Below are 16,829 nucleotides of genomic sequence, written 5' to 3' on the forward strand. Positions count from 1 at the left end.
GGAGGCATTTGGGGAACAGCTCAGGTGAGTCCCTGCCTTTACACTGCCATCTTCACTTCAACTCCATAGACCAGAACTGTACAACTTGTAAATTTCTTCAGGCCACAGATAGGTTAGACTAGAGACAGAGGGACAATGGTTGGTTGCCATGGGTCATGTGACAAACAGGAGAGAGTGTGCAGTGGCAACCTTACATTTTTGCTGGCTGCCTGAAGTCCTTTGGTGAGCTGCAAGTGCCCTGCAAGCTGTATGTTGTGCTCTAGAGCCAAGATGCAGCATCTAGAGGGTCTTTGGTAGGGACTCAACACAATTATCCCTGTGCCTTAGAAACATCCCTTTGGCAGCTGTGGGGAGTGAGAGGAACTAGGCTGAGAGCATGGAGACCAACCAGGAGGCTATTGTAGTAGTGCAGGCAAGACATGACCTCTGGGGCCCCTTCCCTCCCTGAGATTCTATTCAGTAATATTTTTTTTTTAACCAGAAAAACATTTAAGTATTAGAACAGGTCCTGCAAAAGGAACCTCTGCCTGGGAACTAATGATGCCCTTCATTCCTAATGCTGATTGGCTATCTCAACTCTGAGGCACAAGAGAGTCTGTAAATTATTAGTCTGGGAGATGTTAGGGGTAGTTCCAATGCAGTGAGGGCCATCCTGACTGTTATATCTCTCTGGGTTCATCTTGTCTCTCTGGCTTCATCTTATCTCCAGGATGGTGTGCGTCTTGCTCCCCGTTGGCTTCTGGATACAAGTGCTGGCTATGACTCTGTTGGTGCTGAATTCCCATGTGGCTGCAGGCAGACACACCCCAGGTAATTACAGAGCAGCAGCTCCCAAGAGAGTCCAGGTCGGGGCCCAAGGGGAGCACTCTTCTCTCTAGGCCCAGACCAAAGGAAGGACTTGGCTCAGGATAGTCTTCAGATAGATGGGCAATAGGTCAAACTGTTTTTTAGGCTCCCCTCCCAACTAACTGTTCTTTAGGTCCTTCCTTCCTTTCTTACTTTTTCCTCAGGGTTCAGGGACTTCTTAAAGTATCCCTCCCTCAGCCGTGGCCCATGAGCTGAGGGTTCTAGGAATTTAATCAATAATGTTTTCAAACACTTACTCTCTGCCAGGAACTATGTTAGTTCCTTTTCTCAGGAGATGAGTTTAATAAGGTAGAAACAAGATATATACAGGATAAATGGGAAATAATCAACAGAGGGAAGGTACTAACATTAAGGGAGATCAGGAAATGTGGGGAAGGTGGGATTTGAGCTGATACATGAAGTAATCCAGGGAAGTGAGGAGGCAGAGGTGAACAGGAAGAGTATTCTAGGTATGAGGGAGTGCCCAGAGTGGGGAGATGGAGTAGTTTATGGGAGGGAGAACAAGAAGGCCAATGTCCCTGGATAGTTGAGTCCTGGGGCTTGGGAATATAAAGTATAAGGATGCTAGAAAGTGGGAGGGGGCCAGTCTGTGAAGAGCCTTGAAAACCAAGCAGAGGATTTTATATTTGATCCTGGAGGTAATAGGGAGTCACTGGAGTTTATTGATTAGAGGGTGACATGGTCAGAAATGCCAAGGTCTCCCACCACTTTCTGAACTTTTCCATCCAGATGATGAACTATTCCTTGCTCTCCCAAATTGCTTATATTATCAGCCTTTATTCCTAAATCATGAACCCATTTTGACTTTATTTTGGTATACAGTGTAAGATATTGGTCTATCCCCAGTTTCTGCCTAGTTTCCAGTTTTCCCAGCAGTTTTTGTGAAGTAGTGAATTCTTAACCCAGAAGCTGGACTCTATAGTTATTGACTACTGAGTCTTGTGTACCTAACCTATTCCACTGATCCACCACTCTATTTCTTAGCCAGTTGTAATAGTAAGTAAGGTGGGACATTTTGCTGTTCTTCTCCTAAGTGCCTTTAATGATTCTGGCCTTTGTTTGAATGGGGCAGATAAAGTATGATTTTGCCTTGGAGTGTTTCTCAGCATTAAGACAATCAGAGAGTCATTGAATTGTATATGATGTAATACTAGGGATGGGGAACTTTCACACATCCAGCCTGAGTGAGGTTAGAGGCCTCAGGGCTCTGAACAGGATATAATTGAGAGGAGCTTGGAGTTTGACTTTGGGGGTGCACTCACGGTAGGAGCGTTGAGACTCTGGGCAATCTGTAACTGCCCCCCAGATTTGCAACCCAGATATTAGCGTTTCTCTGGTAAATTGTGATTTGAATCAGACAAGGTATGTCTGTTGATGTTTGTAATTTCTGTTTGTATTTGCCTTGAAGTTCAAGGGGATGATCTTTCCTCCCTGAACTGTGAATGATATTTGTTTGTTTGATTAAACTGAGGTTGTTAACCCCTTAAAGTTACTTTACTTAGTAAAGCAGATCAAGGAACCTGTGTTGGCAGCTTTCTCTGTGCTGGGTGTCCGTGGGTCTTACACCCCTACACCAGCTGTTAGCAGATTGTTGCTACACCAGTACCAAGTAGTTCTGATGACTGATGCTTTATAATACAGTTCAATACCTGGTATGGCTAGGCCACTTTCCATAGCATTTCTTTTCACTAATTCCCTTAATTTTATGAACCTTTTGTTCTTCCAGATGAATGTTACTATTATTTTATCCAGCTCTGTAAAATAATTTTTTGGTAGTTTGATTGGTATGATACTGAATAAGTAAATTAATTTAGGTAAAATTGTCATTTTTATTATATTAGCTTGGCCTAACCACTGGCAACTGATGTTTTTCCATTTATTTAGATATAACTTTACTTGTGTGAAAAGTGTTTTGTAATTGTGTTCATATAGGTACTGGGTTTATCTTGGCAGGTAGACTCCTAAATATTTTATAGTGTATACAGTAACTTTGAATGGAATTTTTCTTTCTATCTCTTGCTATTAGGCTTTGTTAGTAATATATAGGAATGCCGAGGATTTATGTGGGTTTATTTTATATCCTGCAACTTTGCTGAAGTTATTTATTATTTTAATTAGTTTTTTACTTGTTTCTCTAGGATACTCTAAGCAGATCATCATATTATCTGCAAAGAGTGATAATTTAGTTTCTTCTTTGCCTATTCTAATTGCTTCAATTTCTTTTTCTTCTCTTATTGCTAAAGCTAACATTTCTCGTACCAAATTGAATAATAGAGGTGATAATGGACATCTTTGTTTCACCCCCAATCTTATTAGAAATGTATCTAGCTTCTCCCCATTTCATATAATGCTTGCTGATGGTTTTAGGTAGATGCTACTTATAATTTTAAAGAAGACTCCATTTATTCCTATGCTTTCTAATGTTTTTAATAGAAATGGGTGTTGTATTTTGTCAAAAGCTTTTTCTGCATCTATTGAGATGATTATATGGTTTCTGCTGGTTTTGTTGTTGATATGATCAATTATGCTGATAGTTTTCCCAATATTGAACCAGCCTTGAATTCCTGGAATAAATCCTGCCTGGTCATAATGTATTATTCTTGTGCTAAGATGTTGCAATCATTTTATTTAAAATTTTTGCATCAACATTCATTAGAGAAATTGGACTATAATTTTCTTTCTCTGTTTTGACTCTTCCTGGTTTAGGTATTAGTACCATATTTGTGTCATAAAAACAATTTGGGACTACTCCTTTGCCTGTTTTCCCAAATTGTCTATAAAGTATGGGAATTAATTGTTCTTTAAATGTTTAATAGAATTCACTTGTAAATCCATCTGGCCCTGGAGATTTTTTTCCTAGGGAGTTCATTGATGGCCTTCTCAATTTCTTTTTCTGATATGGGGTTATTTAGATATTTTGGTTCCTCTTCTGTTAACCTGGGCAATTTATATTTTTGTAAATATTCATCCATTTCCCTAGGATTGTCAAATTTATGGGCATACAAATGAGCAAAATAATTATTAATTACTGTTTTAATTTCCTCTTCATAGGAGGTGAATTCACCCTTTTCATTTTTGATACTGGTCATTTGTTTTTGTTCATTTAAAATCAAATTGGCCAATGATTGATCAGTTTTATCGGTTTTTTCATAAAACCAGCTCTTAAGTTTATTTATTTGCTTTTTGGCAGGGCAGTTGGGGTTAAGTGACTTGCCCAAGGTCACACAGCTAGTACATGTGTCAAGTATCTGAGGCCGGATTTGAACTCAAGTCCTCCTGACTCCAGGGCCAGTGCTCTACTCACTGAGCCACCTAGCTGCCCCACTTAAGTTTATTAATTAGTTCAGTAGTTTCATTGATTTTGCTTTTATTAATCTCTCTTTTGGTTTTCAGTATTTCTAACTTGGTATTTAAGTGGAGATTTTCAATTTGTTCTTTTTCTAGCTTTTTTAGTCGCATGCCCAATTTATTGATATCCTTTTTTTCCCTCTATTTGATTCATGTAAGCATTTAGAGATATAAAACTTCCCCTAAGAACTGTTGTTGTTGCATCTCATAAGTTTGGGTATGTTGTCTCATTATTGTCATTCTCTTGCATGAAGTTATTAATTGTTTCTATGATTTGTTCTTTGACCCACTCATTCTTTGGGATTAGATTATATAGCTTCCAATTAATTTTTAGTTTATCTTTTCATGGTCCTTTATTATAAATAATTTTTATTGCATTATCATCTGAAAAGGATGCATTGATCATTTCTGCCTTTCTGCACTGGACTGTGAGATTTTTATGCCCTAGTACATGGTCAATTTTTGTGTATGTCCCATGTACCACTGAGAAAAAGGTATATTCCTTGCACTCCCCATTCAGTTTTCTCCAAAAGTCTATCATATCTATCTTTTCTAAAATTCCATTCACCTCCTTAACGTCTTCCTTGTTTATTTTGAGGTTAGATTCATTAATTTCAGAGGGGGGGAGGTTGAGGTCCCCCAATAGTATAGTTCTGCTGTCTATTTCTTCCTGTAACTCCCTTAACTTCTCTAAGAATGTGCATGCTATACCATTTGGTGAATATATGTTAAATAATGATATTGTTTCATTGTTTATGGTGCTCCTTTTAGCAGGATATAGTTTCCCTACTTATCTCCTTTAATTAGATCTATCTTTGGTTTTGCTTTGACAGAGATTAGGATTGGTACCCCTGCTTTTTTTTTTACTTCAGTTGAGGCATAATATATTCTACTCCAACCGTTTACCTTACCCTGTGTGTATCCCCCCGTTTCAAATATGTTTCTTGTAAACAACATCTTGTAGCATTATGGTTTTTAATCCATTATGCTATCCACCTCAATTTTATGGGAGTGTTCATCCCATTCACATTCACAGTTATGATTACTATCTATGTTTTTTTCCATCCTATTTCCCTCCCTGTTTATGCTTTTATTTCTCCCTTCTCCTTTCCATTCTAATGAGTGTTGCTTTTGACCACCATCTTTCTCAGTTTTCCCTCCCTATTGACTCCCCTCCCTTAACTTACCCTCTTCCCCTTGCTACTTCTTCCCTCCCTTCTAAACCGCCCCCCCCACCATTTTCTTTCCCCTTACCCTTCCTATTGTCTGTACGACAACTTTGATTTCTATACTTATCAGGGTATGTTATTCCCTCCCTTAACGAAATCTGATGAGAGAGAAGCTCAAACGCTGTTCTTTTCTCTCCCTTCTTTCCCTCTACTATAATATGTTTTTGTGCCTCTTCATGTGATGCAATTTACCCTTTTCTACTTCCTCCTTACCTCTTCTCCCAGAACGATCCATTTGTGCCCCTTAATTATGTTTTTCATCATCACATCAGTTACTTTATATTGACACCCTCAGTTTATGCATATCCATTTTAATTGTCATAATAACTGTACCATTAACATACATATACATACATATATATACCATATATAAACCATATAATCCTATATAAGGATGTAAACAATTTGCACTTATTGAATAACAATTTTGCCCCTGTTTACCTTTTTATGTCTCTCTTGAGTTTTGTCTTTGAAGATCAAATTTTCCATTGAGTTCTAGCCTTTTCATTAGGAAGGTCTGGAACTCCCTTATTTCATTGAATATCCATCTCCTTGCCTGAAAAAATTTTGCTCAGTTTTGCTGGGTATTTGATCCTTGGTTGCAGTCCAAGCTCCTTTGCCTTTTGGAATATCATATTCCCATTCCTCCTGTCTTTTAAAGTAAAAGCTACAAGGTCCTGCATGATCCTGACTGGAGTGCCATGGTATTTTATTTGTTTCTTTCTCTCTGCTTGCGTTATTTTTTCCTTGATCTGATAATTCAAGAATTTGGCTACAATATTCCTTGAAATTTTCAATTTGGGGTCTCTTTCAGGGGGTGATCAGTGGATTCTTTCAATGACTATTTTGCCCACTGCTTCTAGGACCTCAGGGAAGTTTTCCTTGATGATTTCTTGGAAGATACTGTCCAGGCTCTTTTTTTTATCGTGGCTTTCTGGTAGACCAATAATTCTTAGATTATCTTATAGACCAGGTCAGTTGTTTTTCCAATCAGATATTTCATTTTTTTTCTACTTTTACATTCCTTAGATTTTGTGACTGATTCTTGATGCCTCATAGAGTCATTAGCTTCTATTTGCCCAATTTTAATTTTTGACAAATTGTTTTCTTCATTTAACTTCTGTACCTCCTTTTCCATTTGCTTAATTTTACTTTTCAAGGAGTCATTTTCTCCAATTAGATTCTGAACCTCCTTAACCATTTCACCAATTTTATTTTTTAAAGGTTTGTTCCCATCAGTGAATTTTTTTCCATTTTTTCTTTTACCTCTCTAATTTTGTTTTTAAAATAATCCTTGAGCTCTTCCAGTAATGCTTTTTGGGCTTGAGACCAGTTGACATTCCCTTTTGGGATTTCAGATGTGGGTATAGTGTCTATTCTATCCTCTTCTGAATTGGTATTTTCATCTCCTCTGTCTCCATAATAGGAACCAATATTCCTTGGTTTTCTGGATTGTTTATTCATGGTGGTTGTCTTTTTCCTGGCTTTTAAAGTGGATCTCTGCTTCTGGGGCTCGGGGGCTCATCCCAAACTTCTTGTGGTGGGAATAGTGGGCCTAGTTACTGGCGTTGTGTGCTGTGGCCCCTGGTTTTGTCAGGTAGAGGCTATATACTGCTACTGCTCACCTGGTGCTGAGCTGGAGCTGGTTGGTGTGTGAAAGTCATGGCTGGGTAGATGTCTTTCTGAGTTCTTCTGGGTTACAGAAGTTCCTGGTATGAGGTGTGCGGGAGGGGTGGTCTGAATGCTGGAAGCTTCCTCTTCCCCAGGGAGGTGCTACAGCATGGGCAGTTTCAGCAGTTGTCTGCCATGGTGTCTGCCACTTCCTCTGGCTGTGTGAAGGCAAGTCTGAGGTCCTGGGGTTGTCACTTCCTGGCTCCATCCCCTTGCAGTTCAGGAGCTCCCACTGGTCTGGTGAGGTGGGACCTGCTGGGATACCTCTCTTCCTGCACTTGTCTCCTTTAGCCACCACAAGAGAGCCCATTTCCCCAGCCTCCTGAGCTAAATGGCTACTGAAGCCAAACTTCTGGCTCCTCTACTCCAGGGTTTCTGCAGTATTCTCTGGGTGAGGAAGGGAGGGAGGAGAGTCATTTTACCTGGTCATCATGGCTCCTGGAAGTTCAAGAAAGTGAGTTTCAAAGCTTTAGACTGTGAGCTGAAAGCCTCAGGAGTGGCTGCTCCTGCAGCCACTGGCTCTATGCTTTTGTTTCCTCTAGCTCTGAGAGACTCCAACTCTGGGCTGAGAGGCCTGGTGATCACCATTGTATCATACACTTAAGCTCTGGGCCTGCTCCTGTTCCTGCTCAGGTATGGTTAAATTCCATGGGCCCAGTGCTCTCCCAGCCCACAGATCCATCATATTTACCCTGAAGACTATCCTGGCTTGAAACTCTATCACACTCAGTCTCTTAGTGGCTTCTATCCTCTCAAATATGCTCAGATTCACTTTTTTAGAGGTATCTGACAGAATTTGTAAAAGAGCTCCACTAAGTCCCTGCTTTCACACCACGATCTTGGCTCCACCCCTAGAAGATGGGATTTTAGTAGGAACATGAAGGAATCCAGGGAAGCCATGAGTCAGGGATGAGGAGGGAGAGCATTTCAGACATGGGGCACAGCCAGAGGAAATGACGGGAGCTGAGAGATGAAGTGTCTTGTAAGAGGGAGAGAGAGAAAAATCCCACCCCCCAAATACAAACATATATGGTCAAGCCAAACAAATTTTGCATTGGCCATTTTGAAACAAAAATTCTCATTTTGCATTCTGAGTCCTCTTGATCAGGAAGTGGATAGCATATTTCATCATTAGTCCTTTGGATTCATGGTGTTTATTGTGCTGATCAGAGTTGCCAAGTCTTTCAAAGTTGTTTGTCTTTATCATATTGTTGTTGTATAAGTTATTCTCCTGGTTCCATTCACTTCATTCCGCATCAGTTCCCACTATCAGTCAGTCAGTCAGTAAGCATTTATTAAGTACCTGCTATGTGCCAAGCACTGTGCTAAGTACTGGGGATCCAAAATGAGACAAAAGACAAAACCTAGCATGGTTGACCGGAGGATGGTGGTGCCCTTCTTAGCAATAGTTTGAACGTTCAATAAAAAGAGGCATTTGAAGCATTCAGACAACGAAAATCAGATGTGAGCAGATTCTTTGCTTTGTAAAAATATTTTATGAACTAGACCTCAGCTAGATGGTATTCCACTCAAGCAATTGCCCTACATACGTTTTCTTCCTTTCTCAGCCAGACTCCTACAAAAAGTTATCTGCACACACCCTCTGTACCTCTTCTCTTCCTCACTCTTCAGTCCTTTGCAGTTTGGCTTCCCACCTCATTATTCAGTTGAGACTGCTCTGTCTAAAGTAACCAAAGAATCTATCTCTTAATTGGCAAAGCTGATGGTCTTTTCTCCAGTTTCATCCTTCACGAGCTTTCTACTGAATTTGACCCTGTCAGCCACCCTCAACACCTGGGTATTCTCTCCTCTCTAGGTTTTTGTGACTCTGCTCTCTCTTGGTTCTCTCCTTACCTATCTTATTATTCTTTCTCAGCCCCCTTTGCAGGGTTATCATCCACATCCTGTGCCCTAAATGGAGTTATTTCCTAAGGCTCTGGCCCCGGCCCTCTTCTCTTCTCCCTAAGACTTCATCAGCTACAATAGAGTTCATTCCCATCTCTGTTCAAATGACTCCTAGGTCTGTTTCCTGCTCCAGTCTCTGTCCAGAATTCTGCTGAGCCTCCTGGATATTTCAGACCTGATGTCTCTAAGCTCACTTAAATACCTGTCAAAAACTGAGCTCATTGCTTTCCACCCAAACTATACCTCTTTCTGACTTTCCTATTCCTAATGAACATAATACGATTCTTTGAGTCTCATGGTCCATGACCTTTGCATTATCTGCAGTGCCTCACTTTGCCCCCCAACAGAGTCATTGCCATAACATCCCTTACATGTGGTAAGCAACAAAGGTTTGAGCTGCTGAGCATATCAATTTATTAAGCAATGCATGCCAATTACTCAACAAACCCAGACCAGACCTCCTCAGCTTGGGGTTGGATCCAAAATATAGTGGGAGACAGATTTTATATCTTAAAAACAATTAATGAAATAAGGCCAATGAATTAAAAGGAAACAAAACAACGTTAGATAACTTGTATTCTAATTGGAGGAAGGATTAGGCACTTTCCAAGTTGGAAATGGAGAGCAAACAGGTACAATTCCCTGAAATCAGAAAAAGAGCTGTTCCCCACCCCATCCCAAGTTTCTGTGAACATGGAAACAATGACAGCTTGATTAGTATGGTGCCAGTTTTCAGATAAGACATGAGATGCTTGGTATTTCCAAATGTGGCAAAGCTCCTTGCCTCAGTCTCTGGTTCTGCCCTTGTTTTTGCTCAGCATAACCTCAGGCCTTAGTTAAGGGTCTCTAAACGGCAGGAGAGCTAGCCTAGCTTCCCAGCCATGTAGCTCTAGTTTCAAACAATGAAATAAAGTTTTTTTCCCCAATTCCCACAATTGAATAAAATTTTTTCACAAGACAGAAATTGGACTCTGCCCATAATCAAATAGAAAGGGAACTGAGCTAGCTCCAGAACTAAATTACATGATCGAGTCAGTGGGGTTCACTCAATTCCCATAATTCAAAGCTTGCTGAACAAATTCCTCAATTTTTTCCTACATACAACCCATTCTGCTCAGACCCTCACAACTTCTCACCCAGATTATTATGACAGCCTCCTAATCTCTCTCTCTGCCTCAAGTCAATGTTCACTGCAGACCATCAATCACACACCTAAAAATGGGTTTTTCCTTAAGAGCAAATCTAAGTCACTCCTCCTTTCAATAGACAGCACTGGCTCCCTATTGCTTCTTTGATCAGCTAGAATTTCCTCTGTTTGTTCCTTTACAATCTGACTCAAACCCTCTCTTATATGACAGTCCTCCTCTTCTTGTACTCTGTGATATGCCCAAAGTGGCCTTTTCTTCACACACTGCACCATGTCCCACCTCTGGGCCTTTGCCCTGGCATACCCCATTCCTGGAATACACTCCTTCCTTCTCTCTGCCTCATGGATCCTCTCTTCCTTTAAGGCTCAGCTCAAGCACCACTTTGTAGGTGAAGCCAGGGTCTTGCCTCCTCCCTATCTTCTACTCATTTCTATTCATCCTGTCTGTACTTTATGAACACTTGTCACTCTCATTTGAATGTAAAGCTGGGGATTGTTCCATTCTTTATATTTGTATTCCCAGCACCAAATAAGGTGCCTAGCACACAGTAAGCACTTAATAAATGCTTGGTGATTAACTGACTCTGGGGAAATACAGCAGTGCACAGAGAAGGAAAGACTGTTAAGTATAAAGGAAGCCAGGAATGCGTGAGTTGGGGGTGAGGTGTGGCAGAGGCTTCACAGGTGTGGAAGTGGGAGATGAAATGCTGAGTTTGGGGAGCACCAAGTAGGCCAGTTTGAGTGAAACATAAATCGCGTGTGAGAGGGAATAATAGGAGATGCTGGAAAGGTAGGCCAGAGTCAGACTGGAGGGGCCACTAAATGCCAAGGTTTGGGGTTTTGAAATTTCTCCAAGGGTCCATAGGGAACCACTGCAGCTTCTTGAAGGGGTGAGTTAAGTGATCACACTTATATTTTCTAAAAATAATTTTGTCATTTGTGGGGTGGATAGATAAGTGATATCAATTAGTAAGTAAGCATTATTAAGTGCTATGTGCCAGGCACTGTCCTGAGTACTAGTTTACATATAAAAACTAGTCATTTCCTGCCCTTGGGGAGGTTACATTCTAGGAGGAGGATACAAGACATTCCCAGGAGGGGTGATTGAAGGAGGGAGCCCTGGTCCAGCAGTCACAGGTATTGTGAACAGAGTCATACATAGCACAGCAGATCTCTAAGCCCTTTTCAGTATTGAGGGTAATACCAATTTGATTATTGTCCCCTGATCAAAGGCGAGAGAGATGTGACTTCTAGGGTTTATGGAAGTGTGCTGAGGGTCTGTCACCCACCCCAGTCTCTGCAGAGGGGCTGGGGCATGAGGTACAAAGATACACTGGAGGGATGAGAATCAGAGAATGGGTTAAACTGGGGTAAGGAGGAAGTGGGGTAAAATTTCCTGGGAGTGTTTGCACCAGGCTGGGTGTGATTGAGAGGCAGCTCTGATGCAGCAGAAAGAAAGGAAGGGTCCCGGAACCTGAAGGTCTTTGTTCGAGTCCTGCCTCCATTCCAGATTTGCGGTGTGACCTCGGAAAAGTCGCTGGCTGTCTCTGGGCCTCAGAGGGTGTGGGGCTGAGCATGGACAGGAAGGGCAGCCGGATGTTGGCCTTGTTTTCTTTGGTCAGGCTCAGGTTGTTGTCACAGATTCGAGGGCGGGGGTGTCCGTCAGGGCTGACCCTTCCTTAGCTATCTCCCCCCCGCCCCACCCTCCCAGAGCATTTCACTGAACAGGCAAAGGCCGAGTGTCACTTTGTGAACGGGGTGGAGCACGTGCGGTTTGTGGTGAGAGTCATCTACAATCGGGAGGAGATTGTGCGCTTCGACAGCGACATGGGGGAATTTGTGGCTGTGAAGGAGCTGGGGCGGAGGATTGCTGAGCATTGGAACAGCCAGAAGGAGATTCTGGAGAACACACGGGCCTCAGTGGACACATTGTGCAGGCACAATTACGAGTTATCTGAGCCAATGTTACTGCGCAGGAGCGGTGAGTGTGCGCCCCTGGGGGGGTGGGGGCGGACCGGAGGCGGGGGTCGTGGGCAGAGCAGGAAGGGAAGAGAAGGGGCCTGAAGGGAGCGCCGGCGGAGGGGAGAGAGGGAGGAGGTTGTGATGGGAGGGGACCAGGTGGGGAGGAGAGAAGGTGGGGGACACAGGAACAGATGCAGTGACAGGGGGCCCCAGAACAGGGGAGAGAAAAGGGGAAACAGGGATGGAGAGAGGGGAAAAGGATGGACTGGGAGAGAGGAGGAAGGGAGGTGAGCAAGGGGGGAGAAGCAGGGAAGGGAGATGGAGGGAGGGGAGATATTGGGGACAAAAGGAGGGATGAAGGGGAAGGAAGAAATATGGGGGAGGGCATTAGGGTGGAAAGAGAAAGAAGGAGGTTTGAGAGGGAGAAGAAAGGGAACAACGAATGGGGGCAGAACGAGGGTAGGAACAGAGGGAAGGGGGAGATGGGCTGGAAAGGGAAAGGGGAAGAAATCTGCTCATACCAGCATGGAGTTTGTTCCTTGAGTCCTGTTTCATCAGTCAAATTCAGATTTTTTCCCCTCCTCTAATTCTAATAGGATAAATTGTATAGGGAACAAGCCAAAAACCCTGTACCAATAAAGAACTCAAATTTATACAATGCTAAAATGGTTAATAGGCAGCTAGGTAGCACAGTGGAAGGAGTGCCAGGCATGGAGTCTGGAAGACTCATCTTGCTGAGGTCAGATCTGGCCTCAGGCACTTGCTAGTTGTGTGACCCTGGGCAAGTTCCTTAGCCCTTTTTGCCTCAGTTTCCTCATCCATAAAATGAGCTGGAGAAGGAAATGGTAAACCACTCCAGAGTGTCTTTGCCGAGAAAACTCCAAAGAGGTAACAAAGAGTTGGACACAATTGAAAAATGAGAGAACAGCATTGAACAGTTAATATACAATCAAATTCCCCAAGTCTTGATTGCCCAAGCTTCGTGAACCGTTTTAAGTCACAAATAAAACTGTTCCTAAACTCAGCAGAGGCTTCCCATGCCCTGCCCTCTCCTGTCTCAACCACATTCTCTCCCTCCATTCCCCCTCTCAGCCTTCTCTGATAACACAAACTCTTATGACTGGGGCCTCATCACTGAAATTCTCTTTCTCCAAGGAGCCAAATATATTTCTGCTTCTCCCAGGGTGTCAGGAGGCTCAGGTTTCTACTGAGCCTAGATATTACCCACAATTCCCCTCATACAAAATTTCTTCAGTGGATTGATAGCATTTCTTAATATTTGACCTGGAAATCTTTGTGAAAATAGTTATTACCTACACTTATGATCTACTTTTGGTAATAATCCATTACAAAGTATCCATTTCTAATGAAAAAACTTGTCTGCTGATTTCTTTCCGTATAACTGAATCCTGATGATCTGAGACTGTGGTAATTCAGCACCTTGGGTTCCTGGGCCCACTTCCTGCTAGTTCAGATTTCTAGTCTTAGGGGGAGCCTAAATGTCTACCAAGATGCCCATTTCTGGCCCTGGGGAGGAGAGGACGCCTGAGCCTGGTTGTGGATCAGGTGACAAAAGTAGGGACTGGACTAGGAGGACCTGCTCTGGCTCCCTCACTCAAGATCTTTCTTCTTTCTTCCAGTTAAGCCCGAGGTGACTGTGTATCCATCAAAGAGGGCTCCCCTGGGACACCACAACCTGCTTGTCTGCTCTGTCAACAGTTTCTATCCTGGGGACATTGAGGTCAGGTGGTTTCTGAATGGGCAGGAGGAGACAGCTGGGGTTGTGTCCACAGGCCTGATCAGCAATGGAGACTGGACCTATCAGATCCTGGTGATGCTGGAAATGACCCCCAAGCATGGAGATATCTATACCTGCCAAGTGGAGCACTCCAGCCTTCAGAGACCTGTCATCTTGGACTGGAGTGAGATAGAGCTCCCTCACCTTCCAGTTCTAACATTGGTCAGGCCATGAAGTTAGCTCTGAGAGCCCCTCAGTGTGTGTTTTGTGCCCTCTTTTCTCCTGCCCTGGGCTGATACAAACCCCATGTGATGCTACTCACCCTCCCCACTTTCCCCAGCACAGCTCCCTAATGCTAGTGCTGAACTAAGAGCTATGGAGACCTAGAACCTTGACAGGCCTCCCTCTGGGACTCTGTGGTCATCCTATATACCACTTTATCCTCAGGTAGAGGAGCTAGGCTTTGAGATGGGTTGATGTCAGTGTGCCCTGATGAGCTTTCGCTTCCTGAGTCCTGAAAGGCCCTTTGCACATCTGTCCCTTTCTTTCTTAGACAAGATTTAGCCACCTTCTCAGTCTCCTGCCAGACCCATCTGCTCCCCACATGAGGCTGGCTCCTGGAGGGACAGTTTTGATCCTTGGTGTCTCTTCTCCCCGGAAGCACAGTCTCAATCTGCCCAGAATAAGATGCTGAGTGGCGTCGGGGGCCTTGTGCTGGGGCTGATCTTCTTTGGGGTTGGCCTCATTGTCTACAAGAGGAGTAAAAAAGGTGAGAAACTCTGGGAAAGCGCTGAGCCCTCTTCCCTCTCTGATCTTCCCCAGGAGAGATAGGATATTTAATTGTGCCAGAAATCTGGCCCTAAGTCAGGGGTGAAAGGGCAGTCTGCCTCCTGGGTTCAGCTCTTCCTCCTCAGGAACTTAAAGAATATGGTGAAGGGGCCAGGTCCTGGGGCTCAAGGATCTTAGGGAATCCCATATTTACTAGTAGAGACAGCCTTTGGAGGCATCTCAGGTTCCAGCCTTTAGCCCCTCCCCTGCCCTTCCCACTTCCCCCATCCACTCACACACTTGTAGATGGATGGATAAAGCATCAATTAAGTGTTTCCTCTGTGGTGTCAGGTACTGGGCTAAGTGGTGGCAGGAGCCCCTGTCCCACAGTGCTTAGAACCTTGGCACCTTTTGCTTCTATGACTCCCGGATTTATAAGGATTTGTATGTCTGTCTCTCTTCCTTCCTTTCTCAGGAAATCAGGTTCTCAACCAACAGGTTGGTTCTACCCAGGTGGGATCAGGGTTCTTTGCCCAGTGGGACCTAAAGCTAAGAAGAAACTTGGGGGGCCTGAGTGGGAAGAAGCAGTTCTACTTGTGGCTTCAGACCCACATGTAGAATCTTCTATGCCTCTTCTCTGTCCTCTGCAGAGCTCCTGAACTGATCCCTGAACTTGTGTCCCCTCAGCCTCAGTCCCATGTTTGGAGACCGCTGCTTGTGACCAGATCTCCAGGACATTTAGCCCTACTGACCCTTCCCTGGAATAGCTCCTTTCCTGTACCTTTCACTTTGTCTAGACTCTTGGCATTTCATCAACAGAGCGTCAATAACTCTCTCCACCCTCCTTTGTTTCTGTACCTTTTTTAAAATTCATTTTTGACCCTTGGGCCTTCACCCTAGTAATTAGAAAACTGAGAATCAAGTGGTACTTGGTGAATCTGTCAAAGTGTGAAATGCCTCCAGAGGTGAAGACTGCAAGCCACCCACACCTTTTCATTCTAGGTGCCTCTTGTCCATTTTCTTCCATGATTCCTGCAGAGGTTGAGTAACTAGCCTGCTGGTGGCCTTCCTCTACATTTCTTGGTATTACATAGATACCAATGGCCCTCGCAGGCTGTCTCCCCAGAAATCCTTAGCTTTCCCTCTGTAATGCCCCCCCCCCATTCTGATGATACATCTCTCTGATGGCTTTCCTTCTACCACTTCTGCTCAGTTCTTCTTTGATGATATGCTGTAGCGTATGCTTGCCTATGATGTGCCTCTCCATTGGGCTTTTAAAAATTAAAGTCTTAGTAATACATTTTGTGTTTATGTTATATTCATTGCTTAATATAGACCTGATACCCATTGCCTTTCCTAATTACAAAATTTTTACTCAAAAGTTCCATGATAACCATCGCACTGATCACATATATCCAGCAGTATATGCAACAATATATACCCATAATCTCCCCTCTTCCATGAAATGTTTATTTTCTCTTCTCTGTGGCCAAGCTTGGTGACTCTAATTATATAACATCCAGCACCATTCCCACCCCCACCCCCATTTTGTAGTCTTTCATATGTTTCTTTCCTGGTTCTGCTCACACTGTTCTGTGTCAGTTCATTAAAGTCTTCCCATTTTTTTTCCCGAATTTTTCATTTTTGTTGTTTCTTCTGTTGCAATACAATTCCATTATATTCAAGTGCCATAATTTGCTTAGCCCTTTCTCGGTTGATGGGCATCTACTTTATTTCTACTTCCCTGCTACCACAAAGTGTTGCTATGAATATTTATATATATATGTGTGTGTGTGTGTGTATATATGCATATCTGAGATTCCTTTTCTCCATCTTTGACATCCTTGGCATATATGTTAAGCCATGGGATCTCAAGATCAAAATATATAGAGATGTTGACATTTTTTAGCATGATTCCAAATTATTTTTCACAATTGTTGTACCAGTTCACAGCCCCACAAATAGGGCATCAATATGCCTGTCTTCGTGTAGTCCTTCCCACAGTGACCATTTTCATGTGTTATTGTCGCGGGAGAAAAACCCAGGGATGTAGGAATCCCAAACCAGAGTTCCCAGGGCAAGGTCATCTGGAATGAATTCATGGACCCAAGCATTCTTCAAGTCAAGTTGGCAAAGATTTATTATGCTTTACAGTGGGCAGGAGTTCTTAGGGAACCTGCAAACTTACAGAGCT

General features: G+C 43.1%; 1 protein-coding gene across 5 annotated transcripts; it reads left to right on the forward strand.

The window, feature by feature from the left end:
- The first annotated feature begins 646 nt into the window (after positions 1-646).
- LOC118856924 (DLA class II histocompatibility antigen, DR-1 beta chain-like) lies at positions 647-16,189 on the forward strand. Of its 5 annotated transcripts, XM_036767479.1 has the most exons (6): positions 647-810; positions 11,879-12,148; positions 13,770-14,051; positions 14,526-14,636; positions 15,111-15,133; positions 15,286-16,189. In XM_036767479.1, exons 1-6 carry the CDS (start codon positions 711-713, stop codon positions 15,292-15,294), a joined length of 795 nt encoding a protein of 264 aa, XP_036623374.1. In that variant the 5' UTR covers positions 647-710; the 3' UTR covers positions 15,295-16,189. The 5 variants fall into 5 exon arrangements, with proteins under 5 accessions (XP_036623374.1, XP_036623375.1, XP_036623372.1 ...); XM_036767480.1 differs by lacking the exon at positions 15,111-15,133; XM_036767477.1 differs by lacking the exon at positions 15,286-16,189 and having other exon boundaries at positions 14,526-15,126.
- Positions 16,190-16,829: the final 640 nt, after the last annotated feature.

This window comes from Trichosurus vulpecula, chromosome 7 (assembly GCF_011100635.1).
Source record: "Trichosurus vulpecula isolate mTriVul1 chromosome 7, mTriVul1.pri, whole genome shotgun sequence".
Taxonomy (NCBI): Eukaryota; Metazoa; Chordata; class Mammalia; order Diprotodontia; family Phalangeridae; genus Trichosurus; species Trichosurus vulpecula.

Bases quoted from the DNA above. Each gene is read 5' to 3' on its own strand.
- LOC118856924 (XM_036767477.1), top strand. From the start codon at position 711: ATGGTGTGCGTCTTGCTCCCCGTTGGCTTCTGGATACAAGTGCTGGCT. The intron at 811-11,878 runs GTAATTACAGAG...CCACCCTCCCAG, and splicing joins TGCAGGCAGACACACCCCAG to AGCATTTCACTGAACAGGCA. The intron at 14,052-14,525 runs GTGAGATAGAGC...TCTTCTCCCCGG, and splicing joins ACCTGTCATCTTGGACTGGA to AAGCACAGTCTCAATCTGCC.